Source organism: Uloborus diversus, chromosome 7 (assembly GCF_026930045.1).
Source record: "Uloborus diversus isolate 005 chromosome 7, Udiv.v.3.1, whole genome shotgun sequence".
NCBI lineage: Eukaryota > Metazoa > Arthropoda > Arachnida > Araneae > Uloboridae > Uloborus > Uloborus diversus.
The window spans coordinates 111779314-111795459 of NC_072737.1; the positions used below are offsets into that span (position 1 = coordinate 111779314).

At 34.4% G+C, this 16146-nt stretch overlaps 1 protein-coding gene across 4 annotated transcripts in view; it reads right to left on the bottom strand.

The window, feature by feature from the left end:
• Nucleotides 1–16146, bottom strand: part of LOC129225530 (protein spitz-like) — a 244122-nt gene that overhangs the window by 21847 nt on the left and 206129 nt on the right. For all 4 annotated transcript variants that reach the window (XM_054859964.1, XM_054859962.1, XM_054859963.1 and 1 more), the window contains exon 3: nt 494–665. In XM_054859964.1, the coding sequence (XP_054715939.1) occupies nt 494–665 (172 nt within the window). The remainder of the gene's footprint in view (nt 1–493; nt 666–16146) is intronic.

The window sequence follows — 16146 nt, forward strand, 5'->3', positions numbered from 1 at the left end:
TTTTTTTGGTTATTTGAATACTGTCATGCAGGTCACACCCAACTTTAATCATGAACTTGATGTTCTTTGAATGATGTCACGTTCTATAAAACCAAATTTAATCGACTGTAAACATGACTATCAATTTAATGAATTTCCATATGACATTGCAACGGCAGTCTTTTATTAGAAGTAAATAAATAAATAAATAGACCACGAATGCTACTACATCATTATCTTTAGCACGTCTGAATAAAATTATTATCTACTTAAGTTAGAACAGAAAAATAATTCTTGTGCAGTGAAATCCCATAACAACGATTATCAATACAATGAAATATCCATTTCAACGAAATACATTTTCAGTACCGATTTAATTTCCATTAAATTGCAGAAATTCCACTACAACGAAATTCTCATTACTACGAAAAAAATGTGCGGTCCCTTGTAACGGGATTTCACTGCATTGCTCAAAAGATTACACGAAGGTAAAAATTGTGTCGATCATACTTACTCGCAGTTATATAGTATTGAGTCCCTGATTTTTACCGCGAAGCAGGTGGCTCCATTGAGGCAGTACCACTTGGCGTACGCTTCTGGGCACGCGTATGTTTGGAAGGTAATGTTGGGCCGCATGGTGGCCGAAGTAGGGCGAGGCTTTGGTGTAGACCTCGATGAGCATGACTCTGGAAAAAAAAATCAAGAACAAAAAATGTTTAGTTTTCATTGTCAAGTCTAAAGGAAAGCTGCTACGAAAACAGAGAATGTTAAGTTAAAGCAGACTAGTTTGATCAGGTATTTTTGGTGAACACAAGAGCGACATACATTTCATGTCGTCGAAAACTTCATTGTCTTCGTCCATTATGTCAACTTTTATTTTAAGCAATCCATCATTATTATCTATCATTATTATTACTGAACATAAAAATTTGCAATGATAAATAAGGTCAAGATTTTTCTTTGAAATTTTTTCGACATTTCGGCTGTTTCTTTCAAAAGAAGCTGTGGAAAAAAAAAAAGCAAAAAAGATACTATAAAGAAAAGAAAAAAACTATCCCTTCCTTTTGCTGAAAGACGTTGTTTTAAATTTGAATCAAGAATGATAAACAAAACCATGGCAAGCTTTTTGTACCCATACTGTAAGTTCAACTGTTAACACAAGTAGTCGCAATTTTATCTGGGACCGCATAGCACATTGTTCGACTCTGACACAATGCATGCAAGTCAATATTTTATTTTCTTCTGAAGCAAAATCGCTAACTGATATCTGACTGGAAAAAAAAAAAAAATCCGAAACTAGTGTACTTTTTTTGTAAGGACACTAGTTTTCGCGAAAATAAAATTATCTGTGATTTCGAGAGGTGAAAATTTCGTGAATTTTACATGAATTAAACCGAAAGTTGACTGTATGAATAACGTTAAAATGTATCATGGTGTCCTAATTCTACATTAGCTACCAGTTTGTTTGGCTCTCTTGGCTCCCTTAAGAGGATTTACGCCTCCACTCATGTGATTCCTATTCCGGGCTGATGAGCGCTAAAAAGCACGAAACTGCAGTCCTCGGATGGAATAACTGAGCTGGTGGTGTATTTTAAGTATAGCATGAGGCTTACATTTTCGCAATTTCATCCGGTTCGCAAAAATCGCAAAAGTTAAACGTCTCCGAAACAAAGTGCTTTTACAACAATTTTAAAAACACAAGTTATGTAAAACTTTTAAACATTTAGTAAAAAAGTAATGCTACAACTTGATAGAACAACAGCACATAATCCATATGATCCATTCTGTGAGAGTTTGAGCTGGGATAGATAAAAAAAATTGCTTCAGAAGCAAATGTAGTGGGCGAGTTCAAAAACTCTTTTTCTTGTGAGTGATACTCTGCCACCTACAAGATTTTGTTGAAACGTTTCTCAGAAACCAGCGCATGATTATGACCAAAACCCACAAAGAAAATTCAAGCAAATGCTAATACATAATAAAGAACATAAAGTTAAAGAAAAAAATGCGGAAACAAAGCGTTTGGCGATAATAAAAAATCTAGGTCGTAAATTAAACATATGTTAAGTGTAAAAGCAACCTACATGCAGTTGATGAAAATAGTATTGGATTCATAAAATAATAATAATAAAACAAATCTACAAATGATAACTGCTAAAGAGACGTTTCTCTTTATTTCTTTTATATATTGAAGGAAGTTTTATTACGTAAGTTAATAAACTATTTCTTTGAAGATTAATTAAGTGGGAAATAATGCATACAACTACATGTATAATCTTTTCATTTGCTAAAGATCGAGTCAAAACTAGGATATGTATTTGGTTTCAATGATTTTGGGAGGAAATACAAACGCATAGTTTTTATTTATGTTTTGGCAAATTAAATTTTGTATTTATCAGCAACCTAGTATAAGATAGCTTTGAATGTGTTAGGATAGTCTGGTCTGGTTGATGTATCTGTTACGGCCAAAGCCCGAAATCGGCCAGTTCGCGAACTGGCCAACATTATCAAAAACGTACCGGCCAAAGCCCGAAATTTTCTTCATTTCGGGCTTTGGCCGGCCAATTCGCGAAGTGGCTATGGACGATCGGCCAAAGTACGAAGAGATAAACCAAGACCAGATTGTGCTTCACTGTTAAAAATGTAGCATTTTAAAATAAGTACTTTTTGTGCAGTTTTTTTTTTTTTTTTCTTGAAGTTCATTTGTTTCACAAACGAGTTCAAATATAAGGGATACCTCTGTGTTAAAAATGAACTTATAACACATAAAAATATGATCTCGTGTCATTCTGTTTCTATATTAAAGCCATAATAGATATTATTCAGTGACAGTAAATGATGTAACAACGTGATTGCGTAAAGAAGATTGGATTTGCGCCCTTCATATGAACGAATTACATCTTAAATAAATGAGTTGTGTTAAGTGTGCGAATGCAAAGGTAAATTGAGGCAGTGAGAAGCAAGGGATGTAAGTGGACATTTTCAAGTTTTGAGCAAAACGACTATAAAGATAACGGCCTAGGTAGGCTTTCATTTATTTTTTTTTTCTAAATCATGCTGTACAGCAGTATCTACCAGGGCTACTATTACTATCTCTTGCCCCAAGACAAAGGAGGGGCTCACCTACCATTTGTATGCGTTATCTCCAAATTTTTAATTTTGTCACATACATCCGTTTGCTTCTCACTGCCTCTATTGAATTAAGGACGATCGACAGTCTTTTTATGCTCCATAGACCTAATTTTAAAGATTCTAGATCATATTGTACCAAGAAATATTGTTTCAAAAGATTTTAAAGTATTTTGCAAAGCCTCAATACTAAGGGTTCAATAAGACAAACATAAAGAAAAATTAGCTTTCTTGTTAATATTATTTAAAGACATTACTTTAATGCCACGTTTTGTCGAAATTCCCCTACATGTTTTTATTAATATTTTATACATAAATGTCATTATGTTCATTTTAATTTACACTTAGTATTGTTTTTTTCCCTTTGTAAAACAGTTCGTATTTTTATGAATCAATATTTTGGAAGGGAATGCAATCTGGAAAACTTGGCATATTTTTCTTATTTTTTTCTTTTTACATTAAGGAAAGGTTGTTCTTACTGTCATAGTATTTATTTTAATTTTTCCTTTTTTTTCAAACGTTTTTACTCACGTTTTACTGCATTTATTTTATGTTAATCTGATTGTGCGTATTTTAACTGAATTTCTTTTCGTCTTGCTGTACTTGCAATGCGAATTTTAATTTAAAACTTTTTCTTCTAGAGGATGCGGAATGATCATTTACAGAAATTGTGTTGCGTATTTGAGCTAAATTCTTTTTTCCTAAGGGGGATGAAGGAGCAAAATTTTTCTTTTGTTCTAGATACAACGTGTTTTTAGTTATCTTCTTTTTTCCTGCTAGGAAGGTGGAAGAGTGGGATTATGGTTTAAACGTTTTCGTACGAAAGGTATCATTAATCCATGCGAGTTTGGTTCGCTCGCTAATCGACAGGGTTACAGTTGCGTTGTTATTTGGCGAGTTTGGAGAAAAAAACTACGGAATTTTTTCATTATTTTACATTTCAAAGCAACTGTTTATGTAATTTAATTGCTTTTCAATTAGTGAAATATTTTAAATTGCAGATATATATTATTATTTTTTTTAGGTTCTCTTAAAAAGTGTATGCATTTTAATATAAGAAAATAATTATTTTGCATCAAAGAGATATGGTGGGGTAGATTTTCATTTATTCAAGTAACTTCCTTTAAATTCTTAGCATGGGAGTCGTCATGCGGATATTGTCTGTAATAATTAAAAGTACTCTCATAATTTTCGAAATGGCTTATCGCACCAACGCAACGGTGTGAATAGCCCGTGGGTACAGACTAATTGCACGGACTGGGCGCAAAACAGGCTAAATTTCTCCTCTTCACTATCTCGTTTTTAAATTGTCAATTCTACACAATTGAAAGCAGAAAAAAAAATGTAACTTTCCATGTCTCAAACTTTTTATTTCCAACAAAGTATATATTTCAAGAAAAAAAAAATCAGACATGGATATTTATTTAATTTCTAAATGGAAACAAGTCTATATTATTCATGCAATAAGTCACTTACAAAACTTGTGCTGCCGACAATTACCCGAATATTTGGATTCTTATCACTATTTTATGGCTATTTTATTTTAGTCATGATTGATTTTGACTTGGAAATTTTTTTTGAGATATGGTTTTGCAAAGATTTTTTGAAGTTTCTAGAGTAAAAAAAAACTAATGATCAGACATCTACCCTTATTGGGAGAAAGGGTGGTAGAGGGATCTTAAATAAAATTGATTTCAAATAGAATTCTGAGGAGGGGAGCACACAACAAATTCCTTACTTGTCATTAGGTTTGGTTTCGGAATGAAAATTATACTATTTAAAATTTGTGTCGCAAACACTGAAAGGTTGAGAAACACGGCCTTATGTTTAATTTTAGCTGGGTCGGTCAAGTATTATGTAAGCAGAAAGAGAGGATCCCGAGGGCTACTTATTTTCTCTAACAAGAGGTGAGGGGCCACAAAAATTTTAAGGTAAGCATTAAATAACGAAGCAGTTACAGTGCAACAACAAAAAACGCTGGGAAAGAGCATCCTGTGACGTACAAAATGTCATAAAATCTCATGTAAGCAAAAAGGGAAGGGAGTATAGCGTATGTTTATTTTTTCTCACAAGGTGGGAGGGGGGAAGGGGGTGCAAAATGACCAAAAGTTGCTTAGACAATACTTGAATGACCCCTTATTAGCTATCGAATATGATTTCAACTGAAAGTATTGACATTTAGAAGTGCAAATGCGAGAAATACACACTCATAGCTCCGTCGAAGGACTAACGGCAAGTAAAACGCGATCGAAGTTTTTAATAACAATTGGCAGGATCTTCTCAGGGACGTGGTAACCGCATCTCCGAGCCCGACGAGATGCCATCATGTCAGCCTAATCCAAAACTAGGGGCCCAACTCGGAATCAAAGTAGTATAAATTTTCTTGGTATTGTGAGGAGAGGGGGAGGGGCAGGTGACGATAATGATAAGGGGCTCGATTTGGCTCTCGGCGGCCCTGGACCAACCTCCTTCCTAGTTTCTGTCACTTGCACGCCCCGCCTTACCTTTGGAAGTGACAGATATGTCATCTACCTGTCAACCTAAAATCATTTCGGGCTTTGGCCAAGGATTCCTGGCCACTTCGCGAAATGGCCAGCCAGTAGAAAATGCAATATTAATTGCAAGTATTTCGGGCTTTGGCCAAACCTCTTGGCCAGTTCGCGAATTGGCCAGCCAATTCGCGAACTGGCCGAACTTCGGGCTTTGGCCGTAACATATCTAAGATCAAGATATGCAGTATGTTTTTTACTTGTCTGTGAGCACTGAGCCATGCCTTCGCCCGTGGGGGGGGGGGGGGAGCAATAGAGATACCATAGCAATGGGCTCAGAACTTTGATGAGTCCCTGGATGCAAAAAGGCTGAATAAAACTTTTTTTTTGTGTTCTTACTGGCTAAAATGAAAAAAGCCTCTGTCATGATTCATGCAGTTCAAAAATTTTCTAAATTAATAGATTCTGTAAATTCAGTTCTAGCATTGAAACATTTCTTAGAGTTTATTACGCAAAAATATGCATTAAAAAGTTTAATGTTTCAAAACATCGATGTGTTTGGGTCGATGTATGAATATCTTCTATGTTTTAATTTTGAGCGTCGAAGTTTTACAACATCGATGTTTTCCACCTCTAATACACAGAATCAAAACCCGAATTCTGAGAAAAGTCTGAGAATTAATAAAATTGTTATTAAAGAAAAGAGTAAATTCGGGTAGGGAAGGGAGTTGAGACCACCCAATTGAGACATTTTACCCATCAACTCCATCATCATGAGCAATTTAAAAACACAATAACAGTCATTACCAACATTCTCATCGAAAGTACCTCAATTGTTTATTTTTACAACCGACATCCAACATTAAAAAAGAAAATTTGATTTAGAATTTTTTTCTGATTTCCAGAAATTCATACTAGTTATAATTTCCGGATAATAGCTTCAAAAGAATTGATTTATTTTTCGTAAAATCAAAAAACTCTAAACAAAAAATATTTCAAGAGGTGTATGTTGCGTAAAATTAGTTCTCGCGAAACCCGGCAAAGATTCGTCCAAGGCCTCCAACAGCTATCCAACATTAAAAAAAGAAATTTTGATCTAGAATTTCTTTCTGATTTCCAGCAACTCTTACGTAAGGTATAATTTCCAGACAATAGCTTCAAAATAATTTAATTATTTTTCGCAAAAACAAAAAATTTTAAACAAAAAATATTCCAATGTGTGTATGTTGCGTAAAATTAGTTCTCGCGAAACCCGGCAAAGATTCGTCCTAGACCACCAACAGCTATCCACCATTAAAAACGCAAATCTCTCAATCTCGGTGAAATACTCATCAAAATAATGACATCCACGAAACGCGTATTTCACGGAAAATGCACCGGATAATTGAGGCATCCAGTTTCGTTTTCTTTTCTTTTTTTTTTTTTTTTTTTTTTTTTTTGCACTATATACTTCTATTTGCTTTTTTTAAAATGCCACCGCCGCCACTCCCTTTTTGACAGTGTTCCAATCATCGGCGATAGTCGTGGTTCATTTTCTTCCTCTGTTTGTCTGGCAGAGCCCGCACAAATCTATCACAAAGCAGCCGATTTAAAGAAGTAAACAAGCGACTGCGAGGGATACCTTTTCCTTCACAGCCCACACACGACTACTTCAGAGCAGGTAAAAAAAAAAAAAAAAAAAATACAGAAGGAAAAAAGAAAAACGATAAAAGAAAGTCACTACGCGATGCCCAAATGAAGCGATCACAATCCCGACGATTACAGGGCGCGCGAAGGCTATTTTTTTGGGAGGGGAAAAAGATAAAAAGAGCCCCGACTAGGGCAGAATAGGGCGTGGCAGCCGACAACAACCGAGGGGCGACGCCTTTTTTGCGCCCGCTCTGTTCTTTGCGAACCCGCAAACGAGACGGATGCTTCTGCTTATACCCCCCCCCCCCCTCCTCTCCATCCTTACCTTTTGGTTCTTGAAGGACGAAAAAAGCTGTCGGCAGACCACCTAGCCCAACAAGCCCACCCCCGAAGAAGCCAAGCCACTAGCTCGGACTGAACTTCTGGATCCAAAAAGGAATAAAGGTAGACTGCGGTGTTTAAACAAGACGCTTTCAGAAACAAATTGCTTTCTCTCTGGCAGTTTGGCGTAATTTACTGTTCAAAGGGAATTTTAGTGCATTTCCTTTTTTTTGCATTGATATTTCTTCGTGTCCTAAGAAGCTCTTAGTTAACATCGTTTAATTTAGGTAAACACTGCATAATACTGTACGTATATTATGTTTATTTGAACAAAATGACATCTACCATTTTCGCTTATTTTGCCGATTGACGGTAATTATCAGGATACAATCAGAATTCAAGTCGTAGAGAAGAAAAAAAAAATCTACTCTTCAGGTAAGACCTATAGCTGAGGCAAATCTAACCCGGCAGCGTCTTAATGCTGTGAATTGGATCTGCACAGCCTTCGCGATACTGCCAGCCTACGCGCTTATATGAGGAGTGGGGTGAAGGTAAGTGGGGCTCCAGCCCAATTAGAAATTTTAACTTCCTTGCGTTTAGTTTTTTTTTTTTTTTTTTTTTGCAAAAATGTAAAAACATTTCTTCTCCAGCCGTCAATGAATATGTTATTGAAAATGTCAAATTTTAACAACTCTAATCTGTACTGAAATCGGTTTGCATGGGGAAAATATCCTGCTAAACCATAGGGAAAATATGTGAGCCTCCCATTAAAATTTTGCATATGGGCGACCATGGTTGTCAGGTAAGCCTTGCCGCAACTGTAGTATCAGATATCATATGAAATGATCAAGTAAAGTTTTTCTCAACCTTTTTTGACCGGCAGACTGGCAAAACTTCTGAAAAAATCTCGCGAATCGATGAGGGTTTTTTTTTTTTTTTATCTTTCTTTCTTTTTCTTTTATTTTTTTTTCCTTTTGCAAATTAAAAAAAAATAATAATAATAAATAAATAAACATGCAACTCGCAAACCGTTAAAAATTTGTATACGTTTTTTGAGGATTTTTTTACAAAGAAATAATAAATAAATGAACAAAACTTTACTTGGTATTTATTTTAGAACTGTCACGAAAAAACTAAATATAAAGATAAGTAATTATTGTTGCAATTATACAGAAATTAACAGAAAATCTTAGAAAATAACGGAAAGTAATCACGTAAAAAGGATATATTATTAGCATGATGTTCAGTTATTAAATTATTTATTAATTCCTTTTATTATTATTATTATTGTGATTTTTTTCCCTTTCAAACGTGAAAGAGCAAACCTCTCTGCAAACCTGACTGTTCTGCGGATCGGTACAGGTCCGCCGGACCACCGCATCGGTTGAAAATCGCCATTTTAAATCTCACTATAAGGCAGCACCTACCACTTTTATTAGCACCATCTCTTTCCCCATTACAATTGACACTTTCTTCTATCATATTATACAATACTTATAATTTTTAACTTTGGCATTTACATCCCTTTGCTTCTAGTCATTAGAGGCTTAAAAATGAGTTTTTGAGATATTTGAAGAAACGCGTTTTTGATTCCATACAAACACTAGTAAAATGTTTGTTTGAAGTTTTTTTACTTTTCGCGCTTCATATTTATCGGAAACCAAATAAAGGAAGTTTGTGTAATGTGGCTAAAATATATGGGATGGAAAAAATGCAAGAAAAACCGAAAAAATTGCAGATACTGCTGTTTGCTTACCCAGGGCAGAATAATAAGTGCAAAATATATGTTACTGACCTTAGAGAATTTTTAAGAGACATTCCCCTGGGAAAGAAGTAAATGGAACGTTATGAATGAACTTTCTGTTATAATGAAAAAAGCTGCTGTTTTACTTTATATTAAAAAAAATAATAATACGCAAATATCATTTCTATTGCAAGTTGAAACTTTTAAATAATAATAACAATTCAAATACTAGCTGGGGAAGCATTGACTGGGGGCACAAACTGGGAAAGCATTGACCTTTAAAAGTTTGAAAATGGAATGAGAGAGAAATATTTGCTTGGTGTGCCCATTAATTTGAAAAATACGCGTTGACAATCATAGAGAAGTCTATTACAAAAATTCTGAGTTTTGTCGAGACTCCTTTTTCTTTCCCTTTGAGTTTTATTTTTTTCTGCTTTGATCATTGTGAGAGAAGTTGATAATAACATTTTGTCGTGCTTGAATACTTTCTCTCTTTCGTTTTTTACTTCCTTTTACAAAAAAGGATGTATTGTATTCGTGAAAAAAATTTCACTCAAAAATCGACCTGAATTTCCATTTTACTCACCCCCGAATGAAAATTGAGTTTTTTTCGACTCGACCACACGTGGATGAGTGCCTAAGAACGTATAGACACGCGAAATATCCATAATGACGATTCCCGAGTTAATTACAACGAATTTTCTGTGACGTCTGTATGTATGTCGCATAACTCAAGAACGGTAAGTCCTAGAAAGTTGTAACTTGGTACGTAGACTCCTAGTGGGGTCTTGTTGTGCACCTCCCCTTTTGGTTGCATTCGGGTGTTTCTAAAGGGGTCTTTTGCTTCTTTTTCGAGGAAAATCATTGTTACTTTCGATGTAAACTCAAGTGGTGTTATAATTTGGCGGACACTTGACGATACATCGCCAGTCTTTTGGTCGCCAAGTTTTGTCGCCAACTTGGCGCTAATTTGGCGATTTTTTTATTATTATTATTATTTTTTTTTTTATAAATCTGTTTCAATTTGGCCACTGTTGGTGATACTTAGAGAGTAAACTATTGAAATCACATTAAAATTGCCAGTAATGGGGAAATGACATTAAATTGGAGTAAAAGGAAGTCATGTGATGCGCACGTCAGCTCGTTTTTCTCTAGACCACCTATATTCAAGTTTGCTCATGCATGTGGCTCGTTATGAAGGTTTTCCCACATGAAAGTAAGAAACCGACAAAGAGGAAATAGTGGTTTTAAGATTTCCTCAAGAAGAAACGATTGCACTCCTCCTCCTTTCCCATTGAAATTATTGTTAGTTTAATTTTGCACATAAATACGCTGTTCTACAACATACTTTGAGAAAAACGTTGTTTTACTTTCTTGATTTAATTATATTTTACTGTTAATCTTTAAACTATTATTAAAACTTTTCATTTTAGGAAGGGGAAGGGCTGACTTTCTAAAAATTTGCTTTCAGTCTTAGCAAAAAATAATTAAACGAATAATGTGTTTTAAGAAATCACAACATTTATTTAATGCGTCATTTATTGGTTCATACTATATAGGTAAAGTAATTACGTCAAATATTTCTCGGTCCTTTATCATTTATTTATTTTTAAGAAGAATCAAACCGAGTAACTTTTCTTATGTTTCTTTACATTAAAAGTCAGGATGGAATTATTCATACCAAATTTATCATGAGACAAAAGAAAAGCCCATATCGCAGAATAGCTCATAAATTTAATTAAATAAAATTATAAAATATAATCTTAGAATACACTTCATAGATCCTTTGCGAACTTTATCGAAGTAAAATGAAAAGCAATATCCATTTAATACTTCGTTATCCATTCTTCAAAACTCTACAATGTATTTGCAGAATTATAAAGCTAAGTCCACGTGAAAGCCTAACCTAATATTGTAACACAAGTATTTTTGTAGCACCAAAACAAATTTAATTTTACATCAAACGAATTTTTGTTTAAACTTTGTTAAATTGTTTATCTACTTGGACATTTATTTGTTTATTGCTTTTTATTGTTTCTATTTTTTACTTTCTTGACAAACATAATGGTTTTTACTCTTTAAATTGGTTCTTTTAATGGTTCTGATCTAAAACTTAAAAAAATAACAACAATTATTATTCTGCTTTACATCTTACTTCTTTTTTATTTCAAGTCTTTTTAAAGAACCTTTAGTCTGTGCAAAATGTTAATTTATTGCTCGTACTTATGGTATGGAGTGTGTCAAAGCAATAATGATCCAAGTCCATTAACAAAAATGTTGTGAACATGATGAGCTCTGTGAAATTATTTCTTGTTCAGAAGTTCATTCATTCACTGTTATTTATTTATTTTAATCAATTTATTTAGTAATTTGTCTGATAGCTTTACGATTAGAACAATTTTAATTACAATTGTGGGTTGATCCTCTGTAAGTCACCCATGCGTTGAATCGAGAAACCCCAAAACACAACCAAGTTATAGTATTTAGGTTTGATTCGAACATAAAAAAATAATTTTCAATCTAAATTGTGAATTATTTTCAGACGAGAAGTTATCGAACAGGTTACTCACAAATTGCAAATAAGAAGCGTATCATAATCAAACAATGGCTGTTTCTATACAAAAGGCCTCTAAAAACGCATTCACTGAAGATATAAATATAGACAAATCTCACGCATCGAAAAAACTACACAAAGCCTAAAAAATACATAAAACTTATAAGTATCACAAAAAATGATCAAATTAAACAGCAAACAGAAATGGGAAGAAAAAAAATCAAATTCGCAAAATAACGTGCGGAAACAATTACAACTAGAGAGCTGGGTGGTCATTCCAAGCTCGTCAGCTTGCGAGATCGAGATTTTCGCTCACGTGATTGGTTGTGACGTAGAAATGTCGCAAAGTAGCATTTTAATCTACTCGAACTTAGGTTGCGGCTAGGTTCGAGTAGATTAGAATACTGCTTTGTGACATTTCTACGTCACAACCAATCACGTGAGCGAAAATCTCGATCTCGCAAATTGACGAGCTTGGAATGACCGCCCTGTTGCCAAACAACGGAACTGAAATCCAACCCTAATTTTATGTAAAAACTTTTGAACGATTTCATTAGCTGCAGGGTAAACATCATTGGATTTTAAATATAGTTAAACATATGATTCACTTCGCGAAAGAGACACAAATTATGTTAAATATTAGAATAATATCTAAAACTTCTTTTCAATTCCTCTTCCGTGCAAAATTACATTCTCCAAAACCATTGCCAAGGCACTTTTTACAATGTATTTGTTTACTACATCTTATTTTGTTCAAAGAAAACGAAGGAACATCGCGGAACTTTTCAAACAAATGATTTACTTTCCAAAACCATCCACTGCTTGATAAAAGAAAGAAAATATAAAATACCAAATCTGAACAATATTTCAAACAATAGTCACGGTGTATGATTTTTCTCAAGGAAATAAATAAGGAAATGACTGAAGCATAACCAAGTTGATGCTAAAATTTCAAAAGACAAGTATCAACAAGATAAAAAATGCTCAATTCAGTTCCATCGTGATACAATAATGAAAGCAGCTCTCTTTTTTTGCTATTATTATTAATTAAACCTAATGGAATTTTGCGTTTAATCGCGTTGACTTTTTTTTCTCACGACAGAAATATGAAAAACACCAATGAAAGTTATTGTTACTCGTTAGTCTTTATTGCGTAATTTTTGCAAATTATACCCAAATTGTAAAAACAAAATCAGGTTATTTCTTAATTTTTTGAATGCATTTTTCTACTATTATTATCATTTATTTATTTATTTATGTTTCGGAGTTTAAAATAATTCTGAAGCGTGTAACGGGGGCAATTCTGCTTTGCTTTATTTATTTATTTTTTTTTTTTTTAATTTATTTTTATTACATGTCATGAAACTACGTAACTCTACATTCAGCTGATAAAAATGACCATCGTTTTTAAATAGTACAAAACTATTCTTGAAAATATCATTCCCAAAAGTTCATAAAAATTTGATTACTTGAAATTTAGTTTAATTAAAAATAACATTTTATAATATTTATAAGTTTTGTAACGTAAAAATTGGCCTTAAGTATAGTATGAAGAAAAAGAGAGGGAAGGGTGTTTGGGGGGGGGGGGGAGAAGGAGATGAATGATTAATTGGAGTTTTTATGAAATTAAGCAAACAGAAAATTATACTCTCTAACTGGTATCACATTCTGTTGGTAAAATAATATGCAGTTCCTGAAGTGACGGTTAAACGAGTTTGTTCTTACATCTAGTGGGATCTAAGCTAGTTTAGCTGAAGAAACTTAAATCCAAGAGTCTTCAGGGATCGGCTCAAAGAGATCTGTGCATACCTCATGTGATTCGATCAATACTTTCTGAGGTGTCTTTCTCTGGCGATTAAATCATCAACTATCTTTGTTAACAGACCACCCTCCAAGACGAACTTTAGTCGGTTTATTACCAACGAAAGGCATGTTCACAAAAGCCAGCATCCAATGATTCGCCAGTTGAAATTTACAGCAGCGCTAACTCATTTATAAAGCATTCATCGTCTTGTCACACCCAACTGAAGATGTGTTCCTACGTGTGTGAATAGTGTTCTACCTTTCCATTCTTCTCCCCTTTTTCCCACCTATAGAATACCTTTCGCCCCCTGCTGGAGCGAATCGGCAGATTTTCCCTGAAGTCGCTGGACATCATAGCGACCCGCAACACCACTGACAATTTTTCATTGTGAAGGTAACGTACCTTATCCTCCAAAGCATCTTCAGTGTCGTAAATTTCCAAGGTCGTTAGCCGCCTCGGACGGCGGTCAGTAGGCGGTCACGCATATTTCAGCCTGAAGGATTTTTCAAGCTCAACAAAAGGCTATTCAAATGGCAGGGGGATGGTCTAAAAGCGGTATGGCGGTGTGGGCCCGGTAGTGACATGACCTCCCTGAAAGATTTTCAAAGTGGACTTACCGAAGATTCTTGGACAAAAGTAGGAATGTCTTCAAATTGTAACACGGAAATTATGCATGAACATTTTAAAACTCGTACGTAAAAGACCGTAAAGAAATTTTTGTACAAAGATTAATGAACTTGTCGTTCTTGACGGCTTCATTGGGAGGGGGGCAGTATGTACCGTATGTTTACAGTTGGAGAAAAATTGCGTTGAAGCATATACCTAAATTTGAAAAATATTCTTCAGAAAAATTATCAAAAATTCCGTGAATCTCTGAAATGTGAAGTTTAAGTTTATCAAGAAATGTAAGTATTTTGTTTATTTTCATAAAAAATAAAATAACAGGGGAAAAAAGAAAATTGTTTTAAAAAGGAGAGAGTCTGCACTTTTGAAAGATTATCTCTATTGAGGAGAATTTCAGGAACAACACAACAAACATAAATATTTTGCTCATTTAGGAAGACGGAACAAGACAGAGGAGAGATTCATCAAAGCAAAACTGTAAGAACCAAATAATATCTCCAAAACTACCCTCTTCAGTTTCTTCAAAACTACCACATAGCTAAATCCACCACTCGACTAAACAAGGACTATAATAAACAGTCCGCTCATTAACAAATCTCTCTTTCCTCATGATTGGTAGAAACTGCGATAACCTGATAAAATACACAGAGGGGTGAGAAAGTCAGGAAAACATCCCGAGACCATTCCCATGTCCATTTAAATACCACGAGGCCAATTTTCCAGAAATTATGACCACCCTGTTCGTGGATCGTTGGGGGATGCAACAGGTGATGGCTGCTCTCCGTTAATGGAGACGTCAGAGTCCGGCCCCCCACCAGATCCCGAGCGGCGGCTTCAGAGAGGTGTCCTAATGGAATGGAACGACGGGGAGTCGCGTGACGGATGGGACCTTGTTTGCAGACGATTGGGGGGCAGAGGCAGTTAACATTTTCTTCACGGTCAAGAATTCGAACAGATTTCCTTCAACAAGAGGAGAAACACTTCTGAGAGATTCTTGAAGGGGGAAGGGGGGTGCAGAGATGTGACTGATGAAGCACATAGGATTCATTCTTTGGGAAGGATAAAATACCTTTGAGTCAAAGCGGGGAATGAAGAAGCTCTAAAGGATATTCAATTGAATTCGACGACTGTTAATTCGAAATTGCTTCTAATAAGAGCTATAAATATGTTCAGTTTCGAGATAAGATTTCTGTTTTCGAATTCGTCGATAAGTTTCAATTCAGATTTTTTGTCAGAATTTTTTAAGGCAAATTCTGTGGAGAGAAAAATTTGGATAAAATTTTCATGCATGAATTTTCTATGTCAGTTTTTGGGAACTGAATATGGAAATGAAAATTTATGATTTGAAAATGAAGATATCACACGTGCTTAAACTAACCGCAGAAAACAGATTTTTTAGAACTAAAACAATAAGGACAAGCTAAAATTAAGGTGTTTTTTTCTCTCTCATTGTCAAGGGATTCAAAATTTGCTAATTTGTAATATTTTTCGCAACGTGATGAAACACAGTTTAATGCTCTTTTATTCAACGGAGGTTTTTGATTTTCATCTACATTTATTGTGTTATGCTTTTTTCACTTTTTTTTCCCCCAGAGTTTTAAGGATTTTTTTTTATGTGTCTCAAATACCAGGCATCTAAATCTCTTTTACTTTACATATAGTCCTCAAAAAATCTTTTAAATGATGTTTTAATGTTGAAGAATGAAAAAGAAATTATTCTTATAGTGGGGTACAAGCTAAGCATTATTCGAACGTCATTTTTTAAAATTATTATTTTGGTTATAAGTTGAGTTATTTGGCTTATTATAAACTAAGTTATGTTTTAAGCAAATATCCACTGAACCCAACTATTTCGATAAAAACCTTCCTGTACAGA